The following is a 23,619-nucleotide window of genomic DNA, read 5'->3' as shown; positions in this document are numbered from 1 at the left end:
TTGTGTGAAATAGTCATACTTCCCGATTATCTACAGATACCAAATTTTGCAGGATGCCTCTGAGTACCAGTTGCAGAGGAGTAACAGCAGGAGAGAGGGCATGCCCTCAACTCCTGCCTGTGACTTCCAGTGGCATCTGGTGGGCCACTGTGCGAAACAGGATGCTGGACTAGATGGGCCTTGGGCCTGATCCAGCAAGGCTGTTCTTATGTTCTTATGCATGAACAATCCTGCCACTGAAATTAGCTGAATGCATTACTGTGTGCACTGGAATACACTTGGAGAAGGGTTTAAATATTTTTTTCTGTATTCTTTAGAAGACATTCTGAATATAATAATATTTTAACTGTTATTGTTCTCAACACTCAATAATTTCAAAACAGTATAATGCCCAAGAAAACAGAAGATCTTTCACAGATTCAAATTTAGGATTATTCAAATATATCATTTCTGGTAATTATCAATAAAATAAATAATGTTTGATGTTTAAATCCTCCAAATTTCAAACTGTTCTTGTGCTTCCCTTTTATTTATTTATTGTTCAATTTCTAGAGCATCTTTCCTTTTTCAATTTTATTTATTTTTTTTAAAAAAACTTTTACATAGATTTAATTTCTTGAACTTAAATGTAATTATGCAAAATGACCTTGTTGGGCCTCACCTATTAGTACTGTATATAGCATATAAAATATATTAAAAATGAATCTGCCATTAAAAGAACTTTCAGCCCCATGAAAAGATCTTGGTTCTGAGGGACGCAATCAAAATGAGATATTGGGGAAGCAAAACATCACTCTTCTTCCTTATTGGTGTGGGTGGAGTTTTCCTCTGCCAAATGGACTGCTATACTCTTTACTTTAATGCCTGCTTTCTATACTAACCATACTTTTCCTGACATGCTCACCCATTCAAAAAATAAATAAAATAAAATTAGAAGCACCACAGTGAATACAGAGAAAGCTAAGATGTTTGGCTTAGATCTGAAGAAAGGAGTAATGACAATGACTGCAGAAACAAAACTCTCCTTTGGAATGCTATAATGGACCTGGAGTGAGTAAAGCCCTGTTCAGCTAGTCTCAAATCAACACATGGAGAGGGCAAGTCAGAGTGCACTGACTAACCACATCCCCTTGTCAATGCCCCTAATATCCAAGCATTCAGCACTTATCTGCAAAGCACCAGTGCAGAGAGCTCTCCCCATGATTATGAACCCTGCAACAAGTGCTGAATGTGGGGGCATCTGAGGACATGGCCAGGGAGCCTGTCAGTACAGGGGTATGGCTGTCCCTCATGCCTTCACCACATGTTGGTTCTCCCCAAACACCTGAATAGAACTTAAAACATGGTAGAATCAACATTCAGAAGGGTAGTCATCAGGGCCGTCCTTAGGGCAGGGTGACCAGGGCAATTGCCCCAAGCCCCACGCTGGCACAGGCCCCGCTCTGGGCACACTGCAGTGCAGCCTGCCCTCCTCTCTCCCCCAGTCCCAGCCACTTATCTTTCCCTGCAGTCCAGCAGGAGCTGATCTTTTGTGTCTGTGTACAGCTTGAAAGGCTCCCAGGCAAACTGCTAGAGCTCCGCCTCTCCGGCCTCTCAGCTGTTTGGCAGGTGGGTGGGGCTTCCAGAGAGGCCTCCATGCAGGCCTCCCTCAAGCCCGAAGCTCAGGAAAGAAGCAAGCAGGCAGCCAGCCAGCCAGGCAGAGAGTGTCCAGCACCAGAGCTCTCTGCAAACCCTCTGCCCAGCCTTAGTAATGGGGGTATGATGTGATATCCTTTTTGTGGTTATCTCCCCCCACCTTGAGTATTTAGGGATTGGCTTGCCATAGGGCTTTGGTACTGAGCAGAGATGTAGGGCAGGGTGCGAGGAATAGGTATATTTAAACTGAAGTGGATTGGACAAATTGTTGGTTTTTATTTTTCCCCCTTTAATTTAAAAAAACCCCATCCAAAAAGTCCTCTAAGTGGCTTGCTTCATGGCAGAAAATTACAAAAATGTCTGGAACTTAAGCCCCCCCCCCCTTTAGACCATCATTCCACCCCCATATGGAAGAATCTGCCCTTTGCCTTTATAAAAAAGGGTAAAATGCCCCCCTTTCTGCCCCAGCCTTTAGATCACCTTTCCTGAAATGACTTGGCATAGGGCTTTGGTACTGAGCAGAGATGTAGGGCAGGGTGGGAGGAATATGTATGTTTAAATTAAGCCATCCAAAAAGTCCTATAAGTGGCTTGTTTCATGGCAGAAAATTACAAAAACTTATGGAACAAACAATATATTGTTTGTTTGTGAATGCACGATGCTCAAGTTGATTTGCAACCCAGAATGTCTGAGAACTGTGAAATATGTGTTGTTCCTTTTATTTTTATTTCTTTAGAAATGCATTATATGTCCAAGCTGGTTGGACATGTCCAAAAACCTCACTCACACTATTTACACTGCATGTCATCAATCAGTATGATTCTGTAATGAAATGTTAAAGAGGCCCTGCACATGCTGGTTCGCCCCCAGCCCCCCCCACCCCTCCCCCCTAGGGATGGCCATGGTAATCATGTTCATCTGTCATAGTAAAAATGGCAAAGGCTCTATAGCATCCTAAAGACTAACACTTTTATTGCAGCATAAACTTTTGTAGTTTTAATATCCCACAAGACTCTGGTTGAATGTGGACCAAACTGCACATTGCACCAAGCCCATCATTAGCACTGGTGTGGGCTTAACATTTCTGTTAAAATAGCAGCTGGATAGGGGACTCACAGATTGGAACCAGTGCAGGGAGTAGGGAGGTTTAGCCCTATTCTCACCATGGTCCCAGTTTGGATCAGGGCCCCCCTTGCAGTTGCTATTTGATAAGAGGAAAAAGCTCCCATAGTGTCAGTGAAGCCTGCCAAATAACAGCTATGGGAGCCCCTGCTCTGGATCAGGTCCAGCACAGAGAGCCAAAGATAATCTCTCCCCTCCCCACATCCTGATCCAGTTGCTATTTTTGAAAGAAAAGTTAAGGCTGTCTGGATAAATGATGGACCTAACATCATGTCTAGTTTGGCCCTCAATGGGTGGGGTTTTGAAGGTTACTGTGCTGCCTTTCTCCTTATTTCCTTATCCTCCCCCACATCAAGACTCCAGGCTCTCTGGAACCAATTGTATATGTTAGAAATCCAAGGCAATCCTAAACATACCTGAAGTTATATACCACTGAAATCAATTGTAAATACCCTCCCCAATTTTTTTCTTAATATAATACTCTGAGATAGAAGTGATATGAGTTTTAAATTATTAAGGCTGGGCATGTTAGAGGATGCTAAAATATTTTGCAATTGTAAACAGAAAGATTATTAATTGGGAGATAATGGAAAGAGAGTATGTGTGCTATGCTCACCTACTTGGGAGTAATCACTGCTGAACTCAATGGGGCTTATTTCAAGTGAACATGTGTAGAATTTGGCTATAAGTTATTTATCTTTAGCTTAATTTGGTTAGAATTATTTTACTTCCACTCCTACAAAGAGTTGCTCTTTCAAAAGTGCTCCCCAGAAAGAGTCTCTTAGCAAATGTTTTCTTCATAGAGTTTGTCTTGAATCCGCCATTATATATAACTGTTGCATCTAGAAGAAAATTCAGAAGACAACAAATGCGTTACCCCAACTCAATGTCGTCTTCTCTCAAAAGCATTTTCCTTTGGGCAGACAGTAATTGTGACTTCTAATGACACAAACTTGAAGGGAAGTAGAAGAAGACTGCAAACAGGTTTATAAGCCTATCAGCAGGGATATGTGGCTACAAATTGCTGAGTAAATGAAACAGCCTGCTTCCTAAGCCTGAGTTTGTGAGTGTTCTGTCAAAGCATTTGGGGTGGGGCAAAAGCACCAGGCGGTGTTAGGGATACCCGCTGAGCCCTAATTGGTGCCCACTGTTGTTAATGGCTTCCTGTGGCTGAATGTTTACTTGTCATTTGTTTTGAGCTTTGTTTCCCAGCTCCTAGAAGGAAAAAATGCTAACGAAATTTTTATTTTCTTTTTAAAAAGTATATCCGCAGTCACAAAGTGCCCTTTTGCAAATTGCCTCATGATACAAAGTATTTGGAGTCCATTCCACAGTCAAGTAGTTACCTGGTAAGCCTCAATAATTGCTTTTCTTGTTATAACTCATTATCTTGAAAATGTTACAAATACTAGAAAGTGTCCCAAGGAAAAGTGGACTTCTGAATGATAACTAGAGGGAGGCAACAGTGGAGCCCCCTCACTGCTCTCCCGCTGACCGTTGACTCTGCACTCGTTAGTGTCAGCCATGTGGAGCAGAGGGGGCCAGCATGAGGGCAAATCAGTGTAGAGATCTGGACATCAAGGACTAAAACCCCCAAAAGAGCACATTTCGTGTGTGGAAATGCCCTTCATTATTAAATACTGAAAGATGTTTAGTCTTCTCTGAACGCTGTCGGCATTAAAGACCTCTATTTATCCTTATAACAGAATCAATATTTATATTTATTTTATTTTATCATTTATGTCCCGCTTTTCCCTCTGAGGAGCTCAGAGTGGTGTACAGGGTTATGTTTATCCTCACAAGACCCCTGTGAGGTAGGTTAGGCGGAGAGATACATGACGGGCCCAGAGTCAACCAGTGAGTTTGGTGGTTGAATGGGGATTTGAACTTGGGTCTTCCCAGTCCTAGTCCAACACTAACCACTACACTATGCTGGCTCATTCATAATGTAAACCAACTCAGTATGGGTTTACATTAATTTTAACTTTTCCATGCCTCCCACCCCAAGCTCTCACCTCCCACTTCCAACACTTCCCACCTTTAGCCACCCTGCCTGAATATCTGCCTCTCCCCACAGTGCTTGTTAGCATTGACTCCTAGATAGACACTTCCTTGGCCACAAGAAAACAATTTTAAACTATTAATTCCAAACTGGGTACTGCATAGCTATTGGAAAACACCAGATTTAAGATGTAGCAGAATTATGAGTAAATAGGAACATAGGAAACTGCCATATACTGAGTCAGACCAGTGGTCTATCTAGCTCACTAATGTCTTCACAGACTGACAGTGGCTTCTCTAAGGTTGCAGGCAGGAATCTCTCTCAGCCCTATCTTGGAGAAGCCAGGGAGGGAACTTGAAATCTTCTGCTCTTCCCAGAGCGGCTTCATCCCCTGAGGAGAATATCTTGCAGTGCTCACACATCAAGTCTCCCATTCATATGCAACCAGGGCAGACCCTGCTTAGCTATGGGGACAAGCCATGCTTGCTACCACAAGACCAGCTCTCCTTTCCTACATAGAAGCAGTGGAAAAGTTGTTGACTTTTATGCAAATCTTCTTGGTCATCTGCTGTCCATATGGAGATGTTTTTGTTTTTTGTTTTTATTTATTTTTTAATTACAAATAGATCTTAAATAGCTACTGACAGCCCTTTGTGAAAATGCATTTTATCTTCAGGAACTAGCTCTTAATCTACATATCTTTAAGTTCTTTCTCAAATGCAAACTTTCACTTCTGAATGCACAATATATCCTATGAAATAGGAAAATATTTCATAACCATGAAAAAATGAGTTTCAGTTTTTAAAAAATGATCTTTGCACTGATTGTGCCTATTTCATTTTCATATTAGTTTTATTTTCCATTGGATATATTTTTTCTCTAATAAGAAATTAATTTTTCAAAAGAGAGGTCTATTGCCCCACATAGATGTACAAGTTATTGTTGCATCAATGAGTTCTTCAACTTGATTAAGGGCATGTGGCAGCTATAACTACTATTATTGCTTTGCCAATTCCAGAAGAGTAGCTAAGTTAGGCCACATTTGCATATCACACAGAACCGCAGGTCCTATGGACCTGTGGTTCTGCTACTCCCACCCTCCACTCTCCCATCCTCATTTGGATGACAGGGAGAGCATCCTCTCTGCAGTCAGCTTTTAGGGGTTCCTTCTTGCTTGAAGGACAGCCCACACAGCCAATCAGGGAAGAAGAAAGGAAGTAGCTTCCTTCCTCAACTCCAGTCTGGCTGAATGCAGCCTCCACTGCTGTGTTTGAACAGAATTGAGTCTCCGTGAACCCTCAGTTTGGAGCAGTGAAACTCACAGCAAACCAAAGGTTCAAACTGGAGTCTCCTAAGTGCAACCTCAGGTTGCACCATGGACGGGACCGGAGTTGCATGCATTTGGATGTAAAGGTAAAGAAACCATGGGTCCTTGCAACTCCAGTTCCCCGTTATGTGCGAATGTGCCCTTAGTCTATAGCAAGTTTACAGGCATCATTTCACTCCCTTGCATCCTATTTATTGGTTTGGTTGCAGATGAGGATATTTGAAGAGATGTAAAATATTGTCGATATCTTCAAGAAGTTTAATAAAAGTTAAATTCAGGAGATTTTATTTTTTAAGTTCTTATTTAATCTTCTCTTTTTATTTTACATATTATTATGCATGTTAAAAGATAATCTGCTTAAAAGAAAAATGGTTCATGCTACCATAGCCTGACTGGTTTAATTTTATGTAGACGTAAAATGTCTACTGATGTTTTATTTTTATGTAGACATTTCCTTGAACACCTACAGTGCAAGTAGGCAAGTAGGCTTACTATACATTCATACAGTAGTTTCATGGCTGAAGTGTTTTTGACATCCATAATTATAATGATGATGATGCTTATATCAATGTGAAAATTATAAGCTACATTCTCAAAAGTAATACTTTAAATTGACACATATTTGCTTTCAGATATATGTGATTTTTATATTACTTTACATTATATTACGTTACCTTATTTTACAACATAAAATGCAGGACTGCTATCAGATGCTTTCAGCTAATGTGAAGGCTCTTCATCTGCAAGAGGGAGCAGGGGGGCTAAGCCACTCTTCAGTTTTCTTCCTTTTCAGTTGGCACACGTGCCATAAACCGCTAAGAACACTAGAGGGAAACACAACCAACAACTGTTGTGAATAACCTATCCAAAGTCATCCCTACTCCATAGGATTCATCATCTTTACTAATACAAGATGGATCCCTTGATAAAAATTGGTCATGTTTTATCTGATGTTGGTGCTTGCTAACTGCTTAAACTATTTTTCCACATTCTCTATTTCCAGATAATTGGATTGGAGAATGAATTAACTAAACTTGGAATCTTAAAGAACCAGCAAGATCATGAAAACTTCTGGAACCTCACCCAGGCGGGCATTCATTGTTCAAAGCTGAAAGAAAAGCTTCCAGATATAAAAGCAAAAAGCTGAGTTTATTTAGAAGTTTGTTATTTTTGAATAGTTTCATAGGACTCATCTCCATGAGATAAGAAGAATTTAAATACATTTGTGTATTGCAGGTTTATTCAGATCTGTGGCTGACATCCTGACTAACAAAGTTTGTGTACTTTGAGGGACTGTGAGGTGTGACGGGAGCCCTCACACAACTCCCCCATGTCTCCTGTGTGTGTTGTTGTGTAAGAGGTGTGTGTTGTTGTGTAAGAGCCATTAGCGTTCCACATGGTCCCCACACTCCATAAGGTCTCTTTGAGATTGGAAACATGTTGCTGACCTTTCTGGAAAACTTGGAACACTTGGAACTCTAATGCCCACATGGAACTCTAATGACTCTTGCACAACAGTGTGCGCATAGGGAGAATGGGGGGGGGGTGTTGTGTGAGGGGCTTCCATCATGCCCCTGCAGTCCTTCAAAGTGTGCATGCTTCGTTAGTCAGGATATAAGCCAGTGTAATGCCCTCATGTGCACACTTTTATTGAGCAACTCCTTGAGCAAATTCCATCACCAGCTGAGGTTCAAGGCCCCAAAACTCTGACTGGAATCCAGCTGAGGAGGAGTTGCAGGGGGAACCTGCCTCATTTCTTTTAGAAATTGTCTACTATTGAAGCAGCTTTGCAGTGAAGAAGCAGCTTCCAGACACATGGAAAGGTGAGTTGGTGGGTAACATAAGTTATTAATCATAAAGATTGTATGGAAAATGCGCCCGCCCCCCACCCCTTGATAAAAATATTTTTAGGTTGCAGTCCTATTGGCATTGTCTTATTCAACAAATGGAGACTTATTTCTGAGTAAACATGAATGGGATTCCAACATTTATAACATTATTTATGCTAGAATCAATAATTTTTTTGTCCTTTTAATCTACAGTGTTTGCTGCTAAGTCTTTGCCTCTCTCTAATTCAACAAGAACAAATCCAGCACAGGCTCTTAATGGTTCAATAAACAGTAGCAGACTGAAACAAGTAAGTAAATAATTTTTTGTGTTCTTGGATTTTTAAATGCCCGATTTTCATTGATGAAGATTTTAGTTGCATTCACCAATCTGTTGTGAAGTTGCTTCTCTTCTACATTGTAACCTCACAAGCTGCTTTCATTTGATGTTTCCATTGGTTTTTGCATTTTCCACATCTGTAAATTATGAAAAAACAACATAGATTAGAATGTATCTTCTGCTTTAAAACCCATCTCTTATAGCTTTTGCACCATGTTCACAGTACACACATTCCAAACTAAAAGGTTTCCTTTCTTGTGAAGATGCCCACAAGAGTAATAACCGTTCCTTTGATTCAATCTGTTACCTGCTATTCCATAATTTAGCATGTAAATAATAGAACAATTATTTTCACTGGCGGTGGTAAGAGGTGTTAGATAGACTTCATGGCTTTTTAAAATGTGCAGCCAGACACAAAATGTGCAGTTCCAAAAATAAAATAAAATCCAGTTCTAAAAGAACATGTGTGCAGTTCCAAAATTCAAGCCATGCAAAAGTTGCATTATGTTAGATGATGTAAAATGTGACTGATAACAATAGAAAAGAATAAAGTGAGTAATCCAGGATCCTCCAGAACCCAGACCCTGATCAAACATATGCATTTCTCATCCCCTTGCCAGACACTTCCTATAAGCTCCACAGAATATTCACCAATGAACATAATACTCTTTTGCATTAGTGCTGTCAAATCCCAATTTTCTCCCATCCTGGGTAGGCCTTTTAAGTTACTATATGCAACAAAGTATATGTGCACAAAGAAAATGTACAAGTGTATAGCAGTGTATGTTACGTGTGCATGCCATTGTAGAGTTCTCACACACATACCATTGTGGAGTTCTGAATTTTCTTTTTTAAAATGCTGGTACAGTTCTGCATGGAGACCTTTTGTACAGGAGTTATGTTCTCATTTTAATTTCTAAAATGAATAGTGATGGGACTTGACCTGCCTAGAATCCTTCCATCCGCTTCTCCCTAGATAAGCATAGCACTAAATTTGGTTAATCACTGGTAAGAGAAAGCCTATCTACAGAGCTTCAGACTAGTGTCTCTGGTATTTATCAATCCTTCATATGACCCCAAGGCTAAGATCTGGTATGAAAAACAGGTTATTGGCAAAGCCTTGCTAGAGTCCTGGTTAACAAATTCAGCTCTTCCTTTCCTGTTCTCATTTGTGAGATTGGAAATGCTCCGCATTTACAGTGGGCACTGCAGCAGAGAGAATTTTCAGTCTTGTGCAGCTTCAATACTAGAGCCCTTTAGCACTGTTGAAGTGTTGGATTTTTGTAATTCATTGCAAGTGAAATTTAAACAGGTTCTGGGTGGTATTTTATTATAGTACAGTACTATCCAGCAATGCTATTCTTCACAACCAAGATCTGCTTTTATACTGTCTGAAAGAGAAATGTTTCTGTATGAAGTTCCTTCCCATTTTATTGTTTCCTGTTGATCACAGCTGGGGGAAATGACAAATTTCTCTTTGAATGGCCTTTCTTAATTGCCCCCATGTCAGTTTCTGTTCCCATGGGGAAGGGAAGCATAAATTATTTTTGCATGTTTTTTCTTGTTTCATTTTAAAATGGTAAAATAGCACAATCTCACTATAAAAACAAAAGGGGGGAATGCAAGGAAACTAGTAATGAAAATTTTCCCTCTGCTTGGGAACAGAAATTGATACAGGAACAATTAAGACCGGCTATTCAAGGGACAAATGGAGGGCAATTAATTCCTAATCTCAGCTGCAACCAACATGAAGCAATAAAATGGACAGGACCTACAAACAGGAAACTTTTAGTTAAGTCACAGAGTTGCCCAGAAAATGCCTCATTTGTGCTTTGCTTGTCACCACCGGACATGCCATAGTTGCAAGTATATTTGTACTAGGGGGGGAAATAGCTACAAATCACATTTGAAGAAACATGGGAGGCCAACACAGAAAGCACTGGACTGCAACAAATTTACAACACTGTCAGATTTCACTCTGAAAACTGAGTGAACAAAGAGTAGCAATTTGGAGGGTGGGGGAGCTAATGCAGAAGCGCCGCAGAGAACAAAACAGGAAACGTATGCTTGTGCACATCACTGTATGTATTATGGATGAAGGGACCAATCTGGTATGTACCACAGGGACTTGGTTGGGGGGAAACCGGTAGCCTAGTCTGGTCCCAGCTTCTCCCTCCAGGGTACTCTATTGAGGAGCAGGTGAGAGGATGTCAGTGAGGAGGTGGAGTGGTTGTGTGTTAGGAGAGGTAGGGCTGTAATAATGGGTGACTTCAGTTACCACATATAAACTGGGTAAATTCACAGTCAGGTAATGACAAAGAGGTCAGATTAGTAGATACACTGAATGACTGTGCCCTAGAACCGTTCGTCTTGGAACCAACCAGAGAGAAGGTGACCTTGGACTTAATCGTGAGTGGTACCCAGGACCTGGTGCGTGATGTCAGTGTCATCAACCCTTTAGGAAACAGTGGCTATAGTGCGATCAAATTCAGCATACTTGTGGGGAGATAATCAGCAAGGAAGTCTAACACAGACACTTTGAATTTCAGAAGAGGAAACTTCTCCAAAATTAGGTATATGGTGAAAAGAAAACTGAATGGGAAAATCAGGAAAGTCACTTCACTCCAGAATGCATTGAGTTTACTCAAAACCACAGTACTAGAAGCCCAGTTAGATTGTATACCCCAAAGGAGGAAAGGTACCACTAAGTCCAGGAGGATGCCAGCATGGCTAACAGGTACCGTCAATGAAGCCATAAAAGGGAAGAAGGCTTCCTTCTGAAATTGGAAGGCCTGTCCAAATGAAGAGAACAGAAAGGAACACAAACTCTGGCAAAATAAATGCAAGGTGACAATCAGGGAGGCGAAAAGAGAGTTTGAGGAACATTTAGCTAAAAGCATCAAGGGGAATAACAAAAACTTCTTTAAATACATCAGATGCAGGAAACTTGCCTGAGAGGCGGTTGGACCATTAGACAATGAGGGAGTGAAAGGGATTGTTAAGGAGGATATGGAGGTTGCAGAGAAGCTAAATGAGTTATTTGCATCTGTCTTCACGGCAGAGGATACTGAGCATATACCTGTTCCTGAACCAGGCTTTTGGGGGATGGAGGCTAAAAACCTGAGTCAGATGGAAGTGACAAGAGATAATGTTTTAAACTGTCTGGAAAAATTAAAAACCAGCAAATCACCAGGGCCAGATGGCATCTATCCAAAAGTCCTCAAAAAAATCAAATGTGGAATTGCCAACCTCCTTGCAAAAATATATAACTTATCCCGACAATCAGGCTCTGTACCAGAGGACTGGAAAGTAGCAAATGTAACACCGATTTTCAAAAAGGGATCCAGGGGGGATCTGGGAAATTCCAGGCCAGTTAGCTTAATGTCCATTCCAGGCAAATTGATGGAAAGCATCCTAAAGGATAAAATTGTAAAGCACCTAGAAGAACAGGCCCTGCTGGGGGAGAACCAGCATGGCTTCTGCAAAGGGAAATCTTCTCACCAACCTTTTGGAGTTCTTTGAGAGTGTCAACGAGTGTGTGGATCAAGGTGATCCAGTTGACATAGTGTACCTGGACTTCCAAAAAGCCTTTGACAAAGTTCTCATTGAAGACGCCTGAGAAAACGTAGTTGTCATGGGATAAGGGGACAAGCACATGTGTGGATTGCTAACCAGTTGGAAGACAGGAAACAGAGGGTAGGTATAAATGGAGAGTTTTCACAATGGAGGGAAGTAAGAAGTGGGGTCCCCCAGGGATCTGTACTGGAACCGGTGCTTTGTAATTTATTCATAAATGATCTAGAAGTAGGGGTAAGCAATGAGGTGGCCAAATTTGCAGATGATACCAAGCTTTTTCCGGTAGTGAAATCCAAAACTGATTGTGAGGATTTCAAAAAGGATCTCTCCAAACTGGGTGAGTGGGCAATAAAATGGCAAATGCGGTTCAATGTTGGCAAGTGTAACGTGATGCACATTGGGGCGAAGAACCCCAACTTCAAGTATACCTTGATGGGATCTGAGTTGTTGGTGACTAACCAGGAGAGGGATCTTGGGGTCGTGGTGGACAGCTCATTGAAAGTGTCGACTCAATATGCGGCAGCTGTGAAAAAGGCCAATTCCATGCTAGAGATTATTAGGAAGGGGACTGAAAATAAAATTGCTAATCTTGTAATGCCCTTATACAAAACTATGGTGCAGCCACACTTGGAGTACTGCGTACAATTCTGGTCACCACATCTAAAAAAGGACATTGTAGAACTGGGAAAGGTGCAGAAGAGCGCGACCAAGATGATCAGGGGCCTAGAGCACCTTCCTTATGAGGCAAGGCTACAACACCTGGTGCTTTTTTGTTTAGAAAAAAGACGACTGTGGGGAGACATGATAGAGGTCTATAAAATCATGCATGGTGTGTAGAACGCTAGAACCAGGGGTCATCCCATGAAATTGATTGCCAAGAAATTTAGGACCATCAAATAGATATACTTTTTCACACAACGCATAATCAATTTGTGGAATTCTTTGCCACAAGATGTGGTGTTGGCTACTAGTTGGATGGCTTTAAGAGGGTTTTGGATAACTTCATGGGTGAGAGGTCTATCATCGGCTACTAGTCTGAGGGCTACAGGCCACCTCCATCCTCAAAGGCAGGATGCCTCTGAGTACCAGTTGCAGGGGAGTAACAGCAGGAGAGAGGGCATGCCCTCAACTCCTGCCTGTAGGCTTCCAGTGGCATCTAGTGGGCCACGGTGTGAAACAGGATGCTGGCCTAGATGGGCCTTGGGCCTGATCCAGCAGGGCTGTTCTTATGCTCTTATAAGAATAACATCTCCCTTACCAAGTTCGCAGTTGAAGTGTCTGAACATATTGAATGTGTGTACTTAAGTCAGGGGACCAGGGATAGACTGGGACTTCTGTTGGTCATCCTGCTGCCCATTAGAGTATTTGGAGTTAGGGGTGTGCACAGACTGTAGTTCGGGCCACAGTCCAAATTCGGACCAGTCCGTAGTCCATTGAAGCAGTTTGTCACTCAACTGGTCTCCACACGAGTGATGGAGCTGCGCTTCTGTCGTACACGGACTGTTGAGGTGAGTGGTGCCTCAGCAGGAAGCTGCCTGGGGTGGCGATCACACTGGTAGGACCTGCAGCTGTACTTTTAAATGTTCTGCTTGCTGCCCCACCCCCGGCACTGCCACAAACTGCTGGATCGATCCACGGTTCGGCCACCCTGGGCTGACCTGATTTACTGGACTTTGGACCAATCCAAATTCATACCATGGCCTGAAATGCGGTCTATGCATATCCCTAGTTGGAGTCTCCCAGGCTTGTTGCGAGGAACTTCAGTGCTCACTTTGAGACCAGTTTGTCCATGGTGGCTCAGGAGTTCATAGTGTCCATGACAACTATGGGTCTATCCCAAGCGGTCTCGAGACTGATGCATGTTGCTGGTCACACATTTGATCTGGTCTTTTACTCTGCTCATGGTGGTGTTCCATGGGTGGGGACTTCTGTGATTTCCCAATGTCATGGACAGACCACCATCAGATTATGCAAACGGAAAACTGCTGATTAGGATGAGTTCATGTTCCTGATTATATTATGTATATATTACTACTATATTATGTGTATTATTATGTATGTAAATTTTGGTCTATGACCGTAAATAAACATGATGATGATGACAGACCACCATCTGGTTAAGGTTGGACTCACAATCACATTCTACCTCTGCAGCGGTAAGGGGCCTATTAGGATGTTCCACCTGAGACAGTTATTGGATCCAGTAGTATTCCAAGAAGCCTTGGAAGGAATTAATGTTGGCTCTGTCAATGATTCTGTCAATGCCTTGGTGGAGAACTGGAACAGCAGACTCACCAGGGCAGTATACATTATTGTTCCTAAGTGTCTTTTCAGACTCACTTCATAATTGGCCTCTTGGTATATGGAAGAACTACAGGAGCTGAAGTGGCAAGATAAATGACTGGAGCGCAAGTGGAGAAAGACTTGACTTGAATCTGACAGATTACACATAAAGCATATTTGAAGAACTATGCTCAGGCAATATGTGCGGCAAAAAAGTGATTCTTTTCTACCTGTATTGCATCCGCAAGTTCATGTCCAGTGGATTTGTTTAGGGTTGAGAGAAGGCTAGTACATGCCCCTCCTCATGAATCATAATTTGGAACCACCAGTTACCTGCTGTGACATTTTTAATGAGTTCTTTGTAGATAAAATCTCCTGTATTCGGGTCGACTTAGACTCAAATCCCACAATTATTGTAGAGTCTAATGCGGAGGTGTCCAGTAACTCCTCTTATGTGGTTAAGCTGGATCATTTTCAGTTTGTGACTCCTGATTATGTGGACAAAGTGTTTGGAACAGTGCGGCCTACCACCTGTTCTCTTAACCCTTGTCCAACATGGCTTATACTATCTTGCAGTGGTGTTGTTGTAGGTGGCCTGGTAGATATTATAAATCCTTGTCTGAGGGAGGACAGGATGCCTTCCTGTTTTAAGGAGGCAATCATTAGACCTCTTCTGCAGAAGCTTGCATTGGATACCTCAGAGCTAAGCAACTATAGGCCTGTCTCGAACCTTCCATGGATGGGCAAGGTAATTGAGAGGGTGGTGGCCTCCCAACTCCAGACAGTCTTGGAGGAAACTGATTATCTAGACCCATTTCAAACTGTTTTTTGGGCGGGCTATGTGGTGGAGACTGCTTTAGTCAGCTTGATGGATGATCTCCAATTAGGAATTGACAGAGGGTGTGTGACTCTGTTGGTCCTTTTGGATCTCTAGGTGGCTTTCGATACCATCAACCATAGTATTCTTCTGGAGCTTGTGACAGGCACTCCCTGTCAAAATAAGACCTCCATCTTTGATTTCTTTTTAAAAGACCCTTAAGAAACAGCTGTTTTCTCAGGCTTTTAATTAAAATTAATTTTAAACTGCTTAATTGTTTTTATCCAATTAAATGATTTTAATTGTTTCACTCTGTGAATTGTTTTTAATTGTTTTTATTCTGTGGAAGTGTTTAAATTGTGTTTTTTTGGTTTTTTAATTGTAATTTGGAATGTGTACACAGCCTAAAGAGGTATATATATCAGACAGCATATAAATATTATTAATAATTATCTAAATAAAGGAATCAGTATTATGTCACTTGAGACTGTTTAGGAGAGGACAGGGAAGACAGTGTTGGAAGAAGAAAATTATTCCAGGCTTACCTCAGATTCTTTTTCCTTGCCCTTCTTGACTTCTCTATGTATAGTTTACCAGCTGTGACTTACAAGATGAGCTAGAAATGGTTGATCTCTTAACGCTTCTGTGCAATGATCACATCACCCTTCCACTCCATTATTCTTAGCAGTACTTGGGCAAATTGCCACATTTGTCTACTGAAATATTTCCCATCTTTCAGTTTTATTTCTAAAACACCCAAGGTAGCTCACATCATGGGAAAAAAATTAATAAATTTCTTTTTAAAAAGTGGTTGAGACTGGATAATGGGTCTACTTGCAGCTTGAATTCTTCCCCCTTGGCATCTAGGTCATGTGCTCTGCACCCTCCTCCTCAATTCTTTTCTGTCTGCTGAAGGAGAATCATCTCTGGAAACCTTATGAGCTCTTCTGTAAAGAAATAATTAGAAAACTTTAATTTTGTTTTTAGTTGTATTATCTCCTTTCCTACTCTTGCACTCTTTTCTTTTGCCTTTTGTGCCTCTCTTCTTCTTCCCAGGTATAGTTTTTGCCCCCTATATTTGGCCCTCCCTGTGAGGAGATTTTTATTTACCTGTGTATGGCCAGCAAGGTGACTTCTAAACCTGTTTTCAGTGCTGGTCCTCTATCCCCTCATCAGAAACAGGACCTCTATTCCGCCTTTACTTGTGAGAACGTACCCTGTCAGCCCCGGTCACCATGGAGAAATCTGCCAATCCTCCAGCATCATCTGCTGGCAGCTCGTGCACTGAGGCAGTGACTGTCCTGTCAGGAGGGCCTGGGACTCCATCAGTCACTCCCTCTGCCTCCGTTTCTACCCTCCTGTCAACTCCACTGTTGTCCATTGCACAGTTAGGTCAGGGGCTTCCTGGGCCGACCTTGTCTGTGCCTCCTGCGGGCTCTGATGGCAGATGCCAGACTCCTGCCCCCGCCCCAGTTCAGTTGCCTAGCGGCACAAACACCCAAAGAAGAAGAAAGCCAGAGAGGGAGACTCAGCTCTGAAGCCTTGTTTGGAACTAAGACTGATGAGATGATGGAACGAGTCCATAAGATGAGGAATACGGCCAAGTCCATGAGCTTATACTCATCATCTTAACTCCAGATTTAATAAGTCTTATTGCCCGCAGAAGTCTCTTTCTTCACATTCCTCCTCATCTCAGAATTACGACCAGCCTTTTCATCAGCCCAGACACTTGCAGCATAAGAAGTGACCTTTCTGAGGTTCCAAGCCTTCTCAACAGAAGTCCAAGCCTTCTACCTTTCAAAAAAGAGCATAACTGTACCTGGATAGGGACACGTTTGAGACCTTACCTGTAACAGTGGGAGCACATCATGTCAGACAACTGGGTCCTCACTATCATTCATCTAGGATATGCCATAGAATTCATGGAATGGCCTCAAGATTCTGGGAGGATAACCACACCCTGGAACACCACCAAGGGGAGATCGAAGCTCTCCTTCAAAAGGAGGCTATAGAACTGGTTGCTTCCCACACAGAAGATGGTCTTTCCCCCGCATACTTTACCATACCAAAGTGGGATGGAGGCCTGCGACCCACTTTGGACCTGAGACACTTCAATTCCTACACACTTCAGAATGCTCACTATTACAGAAATTATGGCACTCCTATCAAAAGGGATGTGGTTTGTATCCATAGACCTGGAGCAGGGATTCTCAACATTGGGCCCCCAGATGTTAAAATGTAAATGTAAACAATGATAATCCCCAGCCGCAGTGGCCTTTGGTTGGGATTATGGGAGCTGAAGTCCAATAATATCTGGGGACCCAACGTTGAAAATCCCTGACCTGGAGGATGCCTACTATCATATTTCCATCCGTTTCAACGCCGGCAATATCTGCGTTTTCAGATAGGCGAAAATGCATTCCAGTTCAAGGTTATGCCCTTCGGATTATCCTTGGCCCCAAGGGTATTCACAAAGTGCATGGCGACTGTTGTGGGACAGTTACAAGAGTAAGGAATCCAGGTTTTTCTGTATTTAAACAATTTGATGCTGGCAACTATGTCACCAGATTTTCTTCCTAGGGGACCTTGCAAAAACAATCACACTTTTGCAACACTTGAGTCTAAATGTAAACTACAAAAAGTCACATTAACTCCCACGTGCAGGATAAAGTTCTTAGGTGTGCTGTTCGACTCGGTCGAGGGTATAGTCAGCTTAACAGAGGACCATATCCATCAAATCAAATATCTTGCCCGCTAACTACAAGGGTCTACTACCCACATGGCACGCCAGATTCAACGTATGCTAGACTGCATATGAGACTCTTACAGCATTGGTTCCTGGTCATTTTTCACCCAATGAGGCCTCACAATTCCAGGCTCCTAGACCTCCCAAGACATGTTCAGTGCACCCTCGCTTGGTGGACTTCAGATCAGAACTTTCTTCAATTTGCTCTTTTAAAGGCCATCGATCCTCAGGCACGTATAACAACGGACGCTTCCGAAGAGGGTTGGGGCACTCATCTCTGAGGACTTCACCTGTGGGCATTGGTCCAGGACAGAGGCAAGACATCACACCAATTACTTAGAACTTCTGGTGGTGTTCAAAGCTCTGAAGGGCTTACTTCCAGAAGTCAGAGGCAAACACATTCAGATTATAAAGGACAATACCACTACAAAGGACAAGCTCATGAACCCTGCTTCCCCTGGCACTGGAACTATGGCACTGGGCATTGTGACACCACCTGACTGCAGTACATATCAAGGGACTGAACAACACACTTGCAGACAGCTTAAGCAGAAGGCAATCGCTTTCGCATGAATGGAGGTTGCAGACAGATGTTATTCAAGACATCTTTTGAAAGTGGGGGCATAGATTTTTTTGCAAGCGAGGACTATTTTCAAAGCCCTCTATACTACTCCAGGGCAGGGATAGGAAAGAACTCATTGGGCAATGCTCTGTCAATTTCATGGTTGTGCATCTTCACTTACCTGTTTCCACCGATCCCCTTGCTTCCATGAATTCTACAGAAATTGGAGAATGAGAAAATGGATTGCATCGTAGTGGTGCTGTGGTGGCCATGACGCCCTTGGTTTCCACGTCTGCTCCATTGTCCAGGTGGCGTTACATCTGGCTCCTGCTCCTTCCAACGTTGTTATCGCAGCAGGGCGGGAGGGTACTCCATCTGGACTTGTAGAGCCTGCAGCTGACAGCGTGGCGGATCCAAGTGGCTGGCCTGTGGAGTTGAAGTAGGTCCTTGCAGCATGTAGGAAACCATCCACCTTGTCCTTGTATAGGGCAAAATGGAAATGCTTTTCAGAATACGTTAAATCTATCTTTAATGCTGATCCCTCCACCGCACCAGTGCCAGTTGTCCTGTCACACTTACTGGAACTTTAAAAATCGGGTCTGTCAATGTCATGAATCTGGGTCTACCTAGCTGCCATATCTGCCTTTCGAACTGCCCCTCCATCGTCCCCCTCACTGTTTGTCTTACCAGATGTTAAACAGTTCTTGAAAGGTTTGGCCTACCTCCACCCAGACACACCGTCTATGGCACCTTCATGGGACCTGCCAAAGGTTCTATCTGCCATCACGGGGAGACTGCCTATGGAGATGTGTGTCCTTCGTTTGTTGACACTTAAAACTGTGTTTTTGGTTGCAATTCCATCAGCACGAAGAGTGGGAGAATTCTGGGCTCCCGTATCTAATTTTCCAGAGGGAAAAAGTGGTTTTGAGAGTTGATGTCTCTTTCTTACCTGAGATGGTCCTGACTTTTCATATGTCGCAGTCCATCTCCTTGCCAGTTTTCTTCCCCAACCAAAATTCGGAAGAGGAGCATAGATGGCACACCTTAGATGTTAGGAGGGCACTGACATTTATATCTAACACACGGTGCCTTTTAGATCCACCACGGCCTTGTTTGTGGCATATGGTGCTCCACGTAAGGGCCAGCGGGCATCATCCCATTCTATTTCCACCTGGATTGTGCACGCCATTAGACTGGCTTATCAGGTGGCAGTGTTTGAACCACCAAAAAGGTTGAACTTTTACCTGTAACTGTAGTTACTTGTAACAGTAGTTCTTCTGGTCGTCATCTGGCCAGTCACACCCCCGCCCATCCTTCCCTGCTACAGAGGCCTGTGGCGGCGGACTCAAGAACTGAGGAGGAGGGTGTGGAGCACATGGCCTAGGTGCCAAGGGGGAGGAGCCTAGCTACCTATCAGGAGAGACAGAAAGAAGAGCTTGTGAGTCTTCCAGATTTTTCTTCGTGCAGGCGTGAAGCCCACCTGTGTGATGGGCAGATACCACTTAGAAGAACTACAGTTACAGGTAAGCAACCTGCAGTTCTATATTTATCACTGTGAGATTTTAAAATATATATTAAGCAAATGTTTTCTTTCTGAAAATCAATTTACATATTAGATTAGTTAGTTAGTTAGTTAGATTTATATGTCGCCCTACTCCCATAGGACTCAGGGCGGCTTACAAACAATAACGTATACAATAACGTATACAGCAACACAATTCTATAAAATACATCTTACATAATGTCATAACCCCCACCCCATACAGTACTCATTCCACATGACATAGTAACCATGGATTACAAGATCACTCTATGACCAGCTATCTCAGCGACCAAACACCCGACGGAACATTTCAGTCTTACATGCCTTACGGAAAGCCAACAGATCGTGGAGAGCTCTGATATTATCCGGGAGACCGTTCCATAGAGCCAGGGCCACCACTGAGAAGGCCCTGGCTCTTGTTGATTGCAGTTTAATATCCCTAGGGCCCGGGATCACCAAGGTATTACTTGTGGCCGATCTCAGGACCCGGCGAGGGACATATCGAACAAGGCAGGCATCATATCGATGACAGTTACTCTGTCAGTAAAAGAGCAATAGTGAAAGTTAAATAGTAATAGCAAACTGAATGCATCAGTGTTGTACATTTCACCTGTGCAGGAACCTCAAAATTCACCTCAAAATTTCACTTCAGGTGAAATGTTGAGGTGACAGCCCAAATGACACCTGATAGCAAACCCGATCAATTGTTGGAGAGCATATTGGGGGAAGGGGAGGTAATTGAAATTTGCCTGCGAGCACCAGCGCTGTATTAGTCAGGATTCAGGCACTCATTAGCAGCACTGGTGCTTCTCACATAACATTCACCCTTTGTCTGAATGTTAGCCAGCGACTGGGAATGAGGAGCAGAAACACATCACAGTCATCTGTATTACCACTGTGTTTTGAGTGAAGTTTTGCCAGCCTAAATGAAGTACAAGAGCAGAACGGATAAAAATATGCTTCTGTGATTAGCACTCTATACAAAAAAGATTATACTATTACCAGACATACGTGATGCCTGAAGACCAGTATGCTCTTCAGATAACTAGTTGTATGGGGTCCTGAGCATCCAGGTACTACATGACCCTTTTCTTATTTTCTTTTGCACCCCTTGTTTTCCTTTCTGACTCTATTCTCCACACTCTCTACAGGATCCCTCCTAGGATCTACAAACATGCCTCACCACCCTGGACCAATAGGAACAGTGATATATTCAGTGATGTACTCAGACTACAACTGCAGATTGTTCATCTCAACTTCTATTTCTTGGCCAAGAGGAGATTCCAGAAGACGAAGATGAAGGAGTAGTAATTGCACAAATAGCTTCATCCACTCACACAGGAACACAGGAAGCTGCCATATACTGAGTCAGACCATTGGTCTATCTAGCTCAGTATTGTCTTCACAGACTGGCAGCGGCTTCTCCAAGTTTGCAGGCAGGAATCTCTCTCAGCCCTATCTTGGAGAAGCCAGGGAGGGAACTTGGAACCTTCTGCTCTTCCCAGAGTGGCTCCATCCCCTGAGGGGAATATCTTCCAGTGCTCACACTTCTAGTCTCCCTTTCATATGCAACCAGGGCAGACCCTGCTTAGCTAAGGGGACAAGTCATTCTTGCTACCACAAGACCAGATCTCCTCTCCCATGAAATGGGAGCCGTCAGAAGGTACTTACATCACTAGAAATGGTCAAAGGAGGCACTTACATCATAGGGATTAAGGCTTTCATGGTCACCACTTCTGTGAATAAAGTAGACAGAGCCCTTTGGGGACAGGGATCCATCTTATTTATTTATTATTTCTCTGTGTAAACCGCCCTGAGCCATTTTTGGAAGGGTGGAATAGAAATCAAATAAATAAATAAAATAGACAAGGTTAAAAACTGAACTTGTATATTTGAAAGTGCTGGGATATAAAGTCTGGGGGCTGAATGCTCAGCTAAAGAGAGCTTCCCCAACCCTGTCCGTGGAGGTTCTTTATTTAGTAGCCATGCTGGAAAGTGGTGGGGACTTATTCATAGGCCCAGGGTAGTGGGGCTTGTTTATAGAGGAGTTACTTGACCCCATTTGAACCAATAGAGTTATACAAAATGGCCACTGACCCATTATCACACCTGTGCTGTCAGGCCTTTTTGGGCTCTGAAACCTGTTCCTATTGGTCCAGGGTGGTGAGGCATGTTTGTAGAGGGGTCACATGCCCACCTTCAGGACATGCCTGCTCATATTCTAGGGTGGGATGGAAGGTTGGGGGGGGCCAAACCTCTGGGGCAAGGGCGTACCTTTCCGGTCATGTAGGGACCTCCGCTGATCATTTCCTATTATGTAAGTGCCTCCTTTGACATTTCCGGTGATGTAAGGACCTTCTGACAGCTCCCATGATGTCAGCACCCACGTAGTTGCCATGAAATCATTCCTCACCCATGTTTCTGTTTGTAAACAAAAGCACATGGATTTTGACAGCAGCTATGTCTCCTAATCTACTCACTACCCATGCTTGAGTTCGCATCCCTTAAATCTAGGCACATTTGAAGTATACCATTTTATTTCCAAACAAGAACAATGGGAGAGACCCATTCTGATGAATCAATAGGCACTATGATGTCAGCAAGCTGTAATCTTAACAGCTCCTCTAAGTGGTTGGCATAATGCTATGGGTACATTCCTCACTTTGTGTTGTACAGGCATTGCATTTGCCTTCATCTGAATTTATGTTTGAAATGGCATTACCAGCAAAAAGAGTGGCAGTGTATAGCCACAACAATGTATGGCAGTGCCAGGAGTATCGGCAAAAACGTCTGAGAAATCAGCAGTCGTATCAGCATACGGATCATCTGTAATACAGCAGATTCTGTGCTTTTGGGGTCTAACACTATCCGTAGATCTTTCTGATGTTTCCAGCCCATTATTGAGACTCCTTTTTGTGTCACTTTCCCTTTTGCAGTATGTCCTTTGTATTCCAGGACAGTAGTGAAGTATCCATTTATGGCAATAGGGGAACATACATATTCCCATGGGTGGATGACTGAAGGCTGCAGATGCAGATCTGATGTAGTAAGGCGTTTCTTGTAAATTAGATGGGAAATGATAGTGTTCGGAGAACTAGAATCATCCAGCATCTGCACTTCATGGCCATTAAGTTTAACTTGACAATGTGGAGAAGCAGACTCTGATTCTGTCACACTTAGAATGCTGTCAGGAAGTGATTAATCTGCCTCATCCTCATCATATGGTGAATCAGTAATGTAGTGGACAGCAGACTTGCAAACCTTCACAAAGTGTCCCCCTTTTTAGCATTTATTGCGAGTGACCTCCCATGCAGGACAGTGAGCAAAATTGGTTTTGTGGGCAGAGTTTCCACATCAGTAGCATTGGTAGCTACTCCTTTTTGTGCTGTCTGGGGCAGTGTCATATGAGAAGATTGTGTCTGGACGGATTTAGACTGAACAGCCTGGATTTCAGGTGGCTGCATTAGGAGTACCCAAAGATAGAAATCTGGCACAGTGAAGAACATTTTCCACCCCCCTAGCCATCTCTATAACTTTATTCAAGGTAGGTTTCTGCTCTAAAGCAGTTTTTCATGCAGTTTGTAGCAGTTTGTTTTCATAACAATCTGATCCCTGACAGGGGCGTAACTATAATAGGGCAAGGGAAGACTGGGGGCCCACTGCCTTGGGGGAGGGGCCCAGAGGCAAGCCACATGACTGACTCCCCCAGCTGCACACCTGCCTGGGCTTCCTTTAGTTGTATTCATCCTCCAAAACTGATGTGAGTGTTAAGACCTAGAGCTACCAGAACAGAATGTCTTTCTCTAGTACCATTACATGACTTGCATCGTCCACAATTTA

The 23,619-nt window shown here is 43.0% G+C and overlaps 1 protein-coding gene across 9 annotated transcripts in view; it reads left to right on the top strand.

Annotated features, from left to right (window-relative positions):
- LOC128344911 (uncharacterized) overlaps positions 1 to 23,619 on the top strand; it is a 103,227-nt gene that overhangs the window by 38,691 nt on the left and 40,917 nt on the right. For all 9 annotated transcript variants that reach the window (XM_053295969.1, XM_053295977.1, XM_053296022.1 and 6 more), the window contains exons 5-7: positions 4,020 to 4,106; positions 7,090 to 7,228; positions 8,129 to 8,223. In XM_053295969.1, the coding sequence (XP_053151944.1) occupies positions 4,020 to 4,106; positions 7,090 to 7,228; positions 8,129 to 8,223 (321 nt within the window). The remainder of the gene's footprint in view (positions 1 to 4,019; positions 4,107 to 7,089; positions 7,229 to 8,128; positions 8,224 to 23,619) is intronic.

Source organism: Hemicordylus capensis, chromosome 1 (genome assembly GCF_027244095.1).
Source record: "Hemicordylus capensis ecotype Gifberg chromosome 1, rHemCap1.1.pri, whole genome shotgun sequence".
NCBI classification, from domain to species: Eukaryota; Metazoa; Chordata; class Lepidosauria; order Squamata; family Cordylidae; genus Hemicordylus; species Hemicordylus capensis.
Note: the sequence above shows the minus strand (reverse complement) of the source record. Positions and strands in the feature narration are given on the sequence as shown.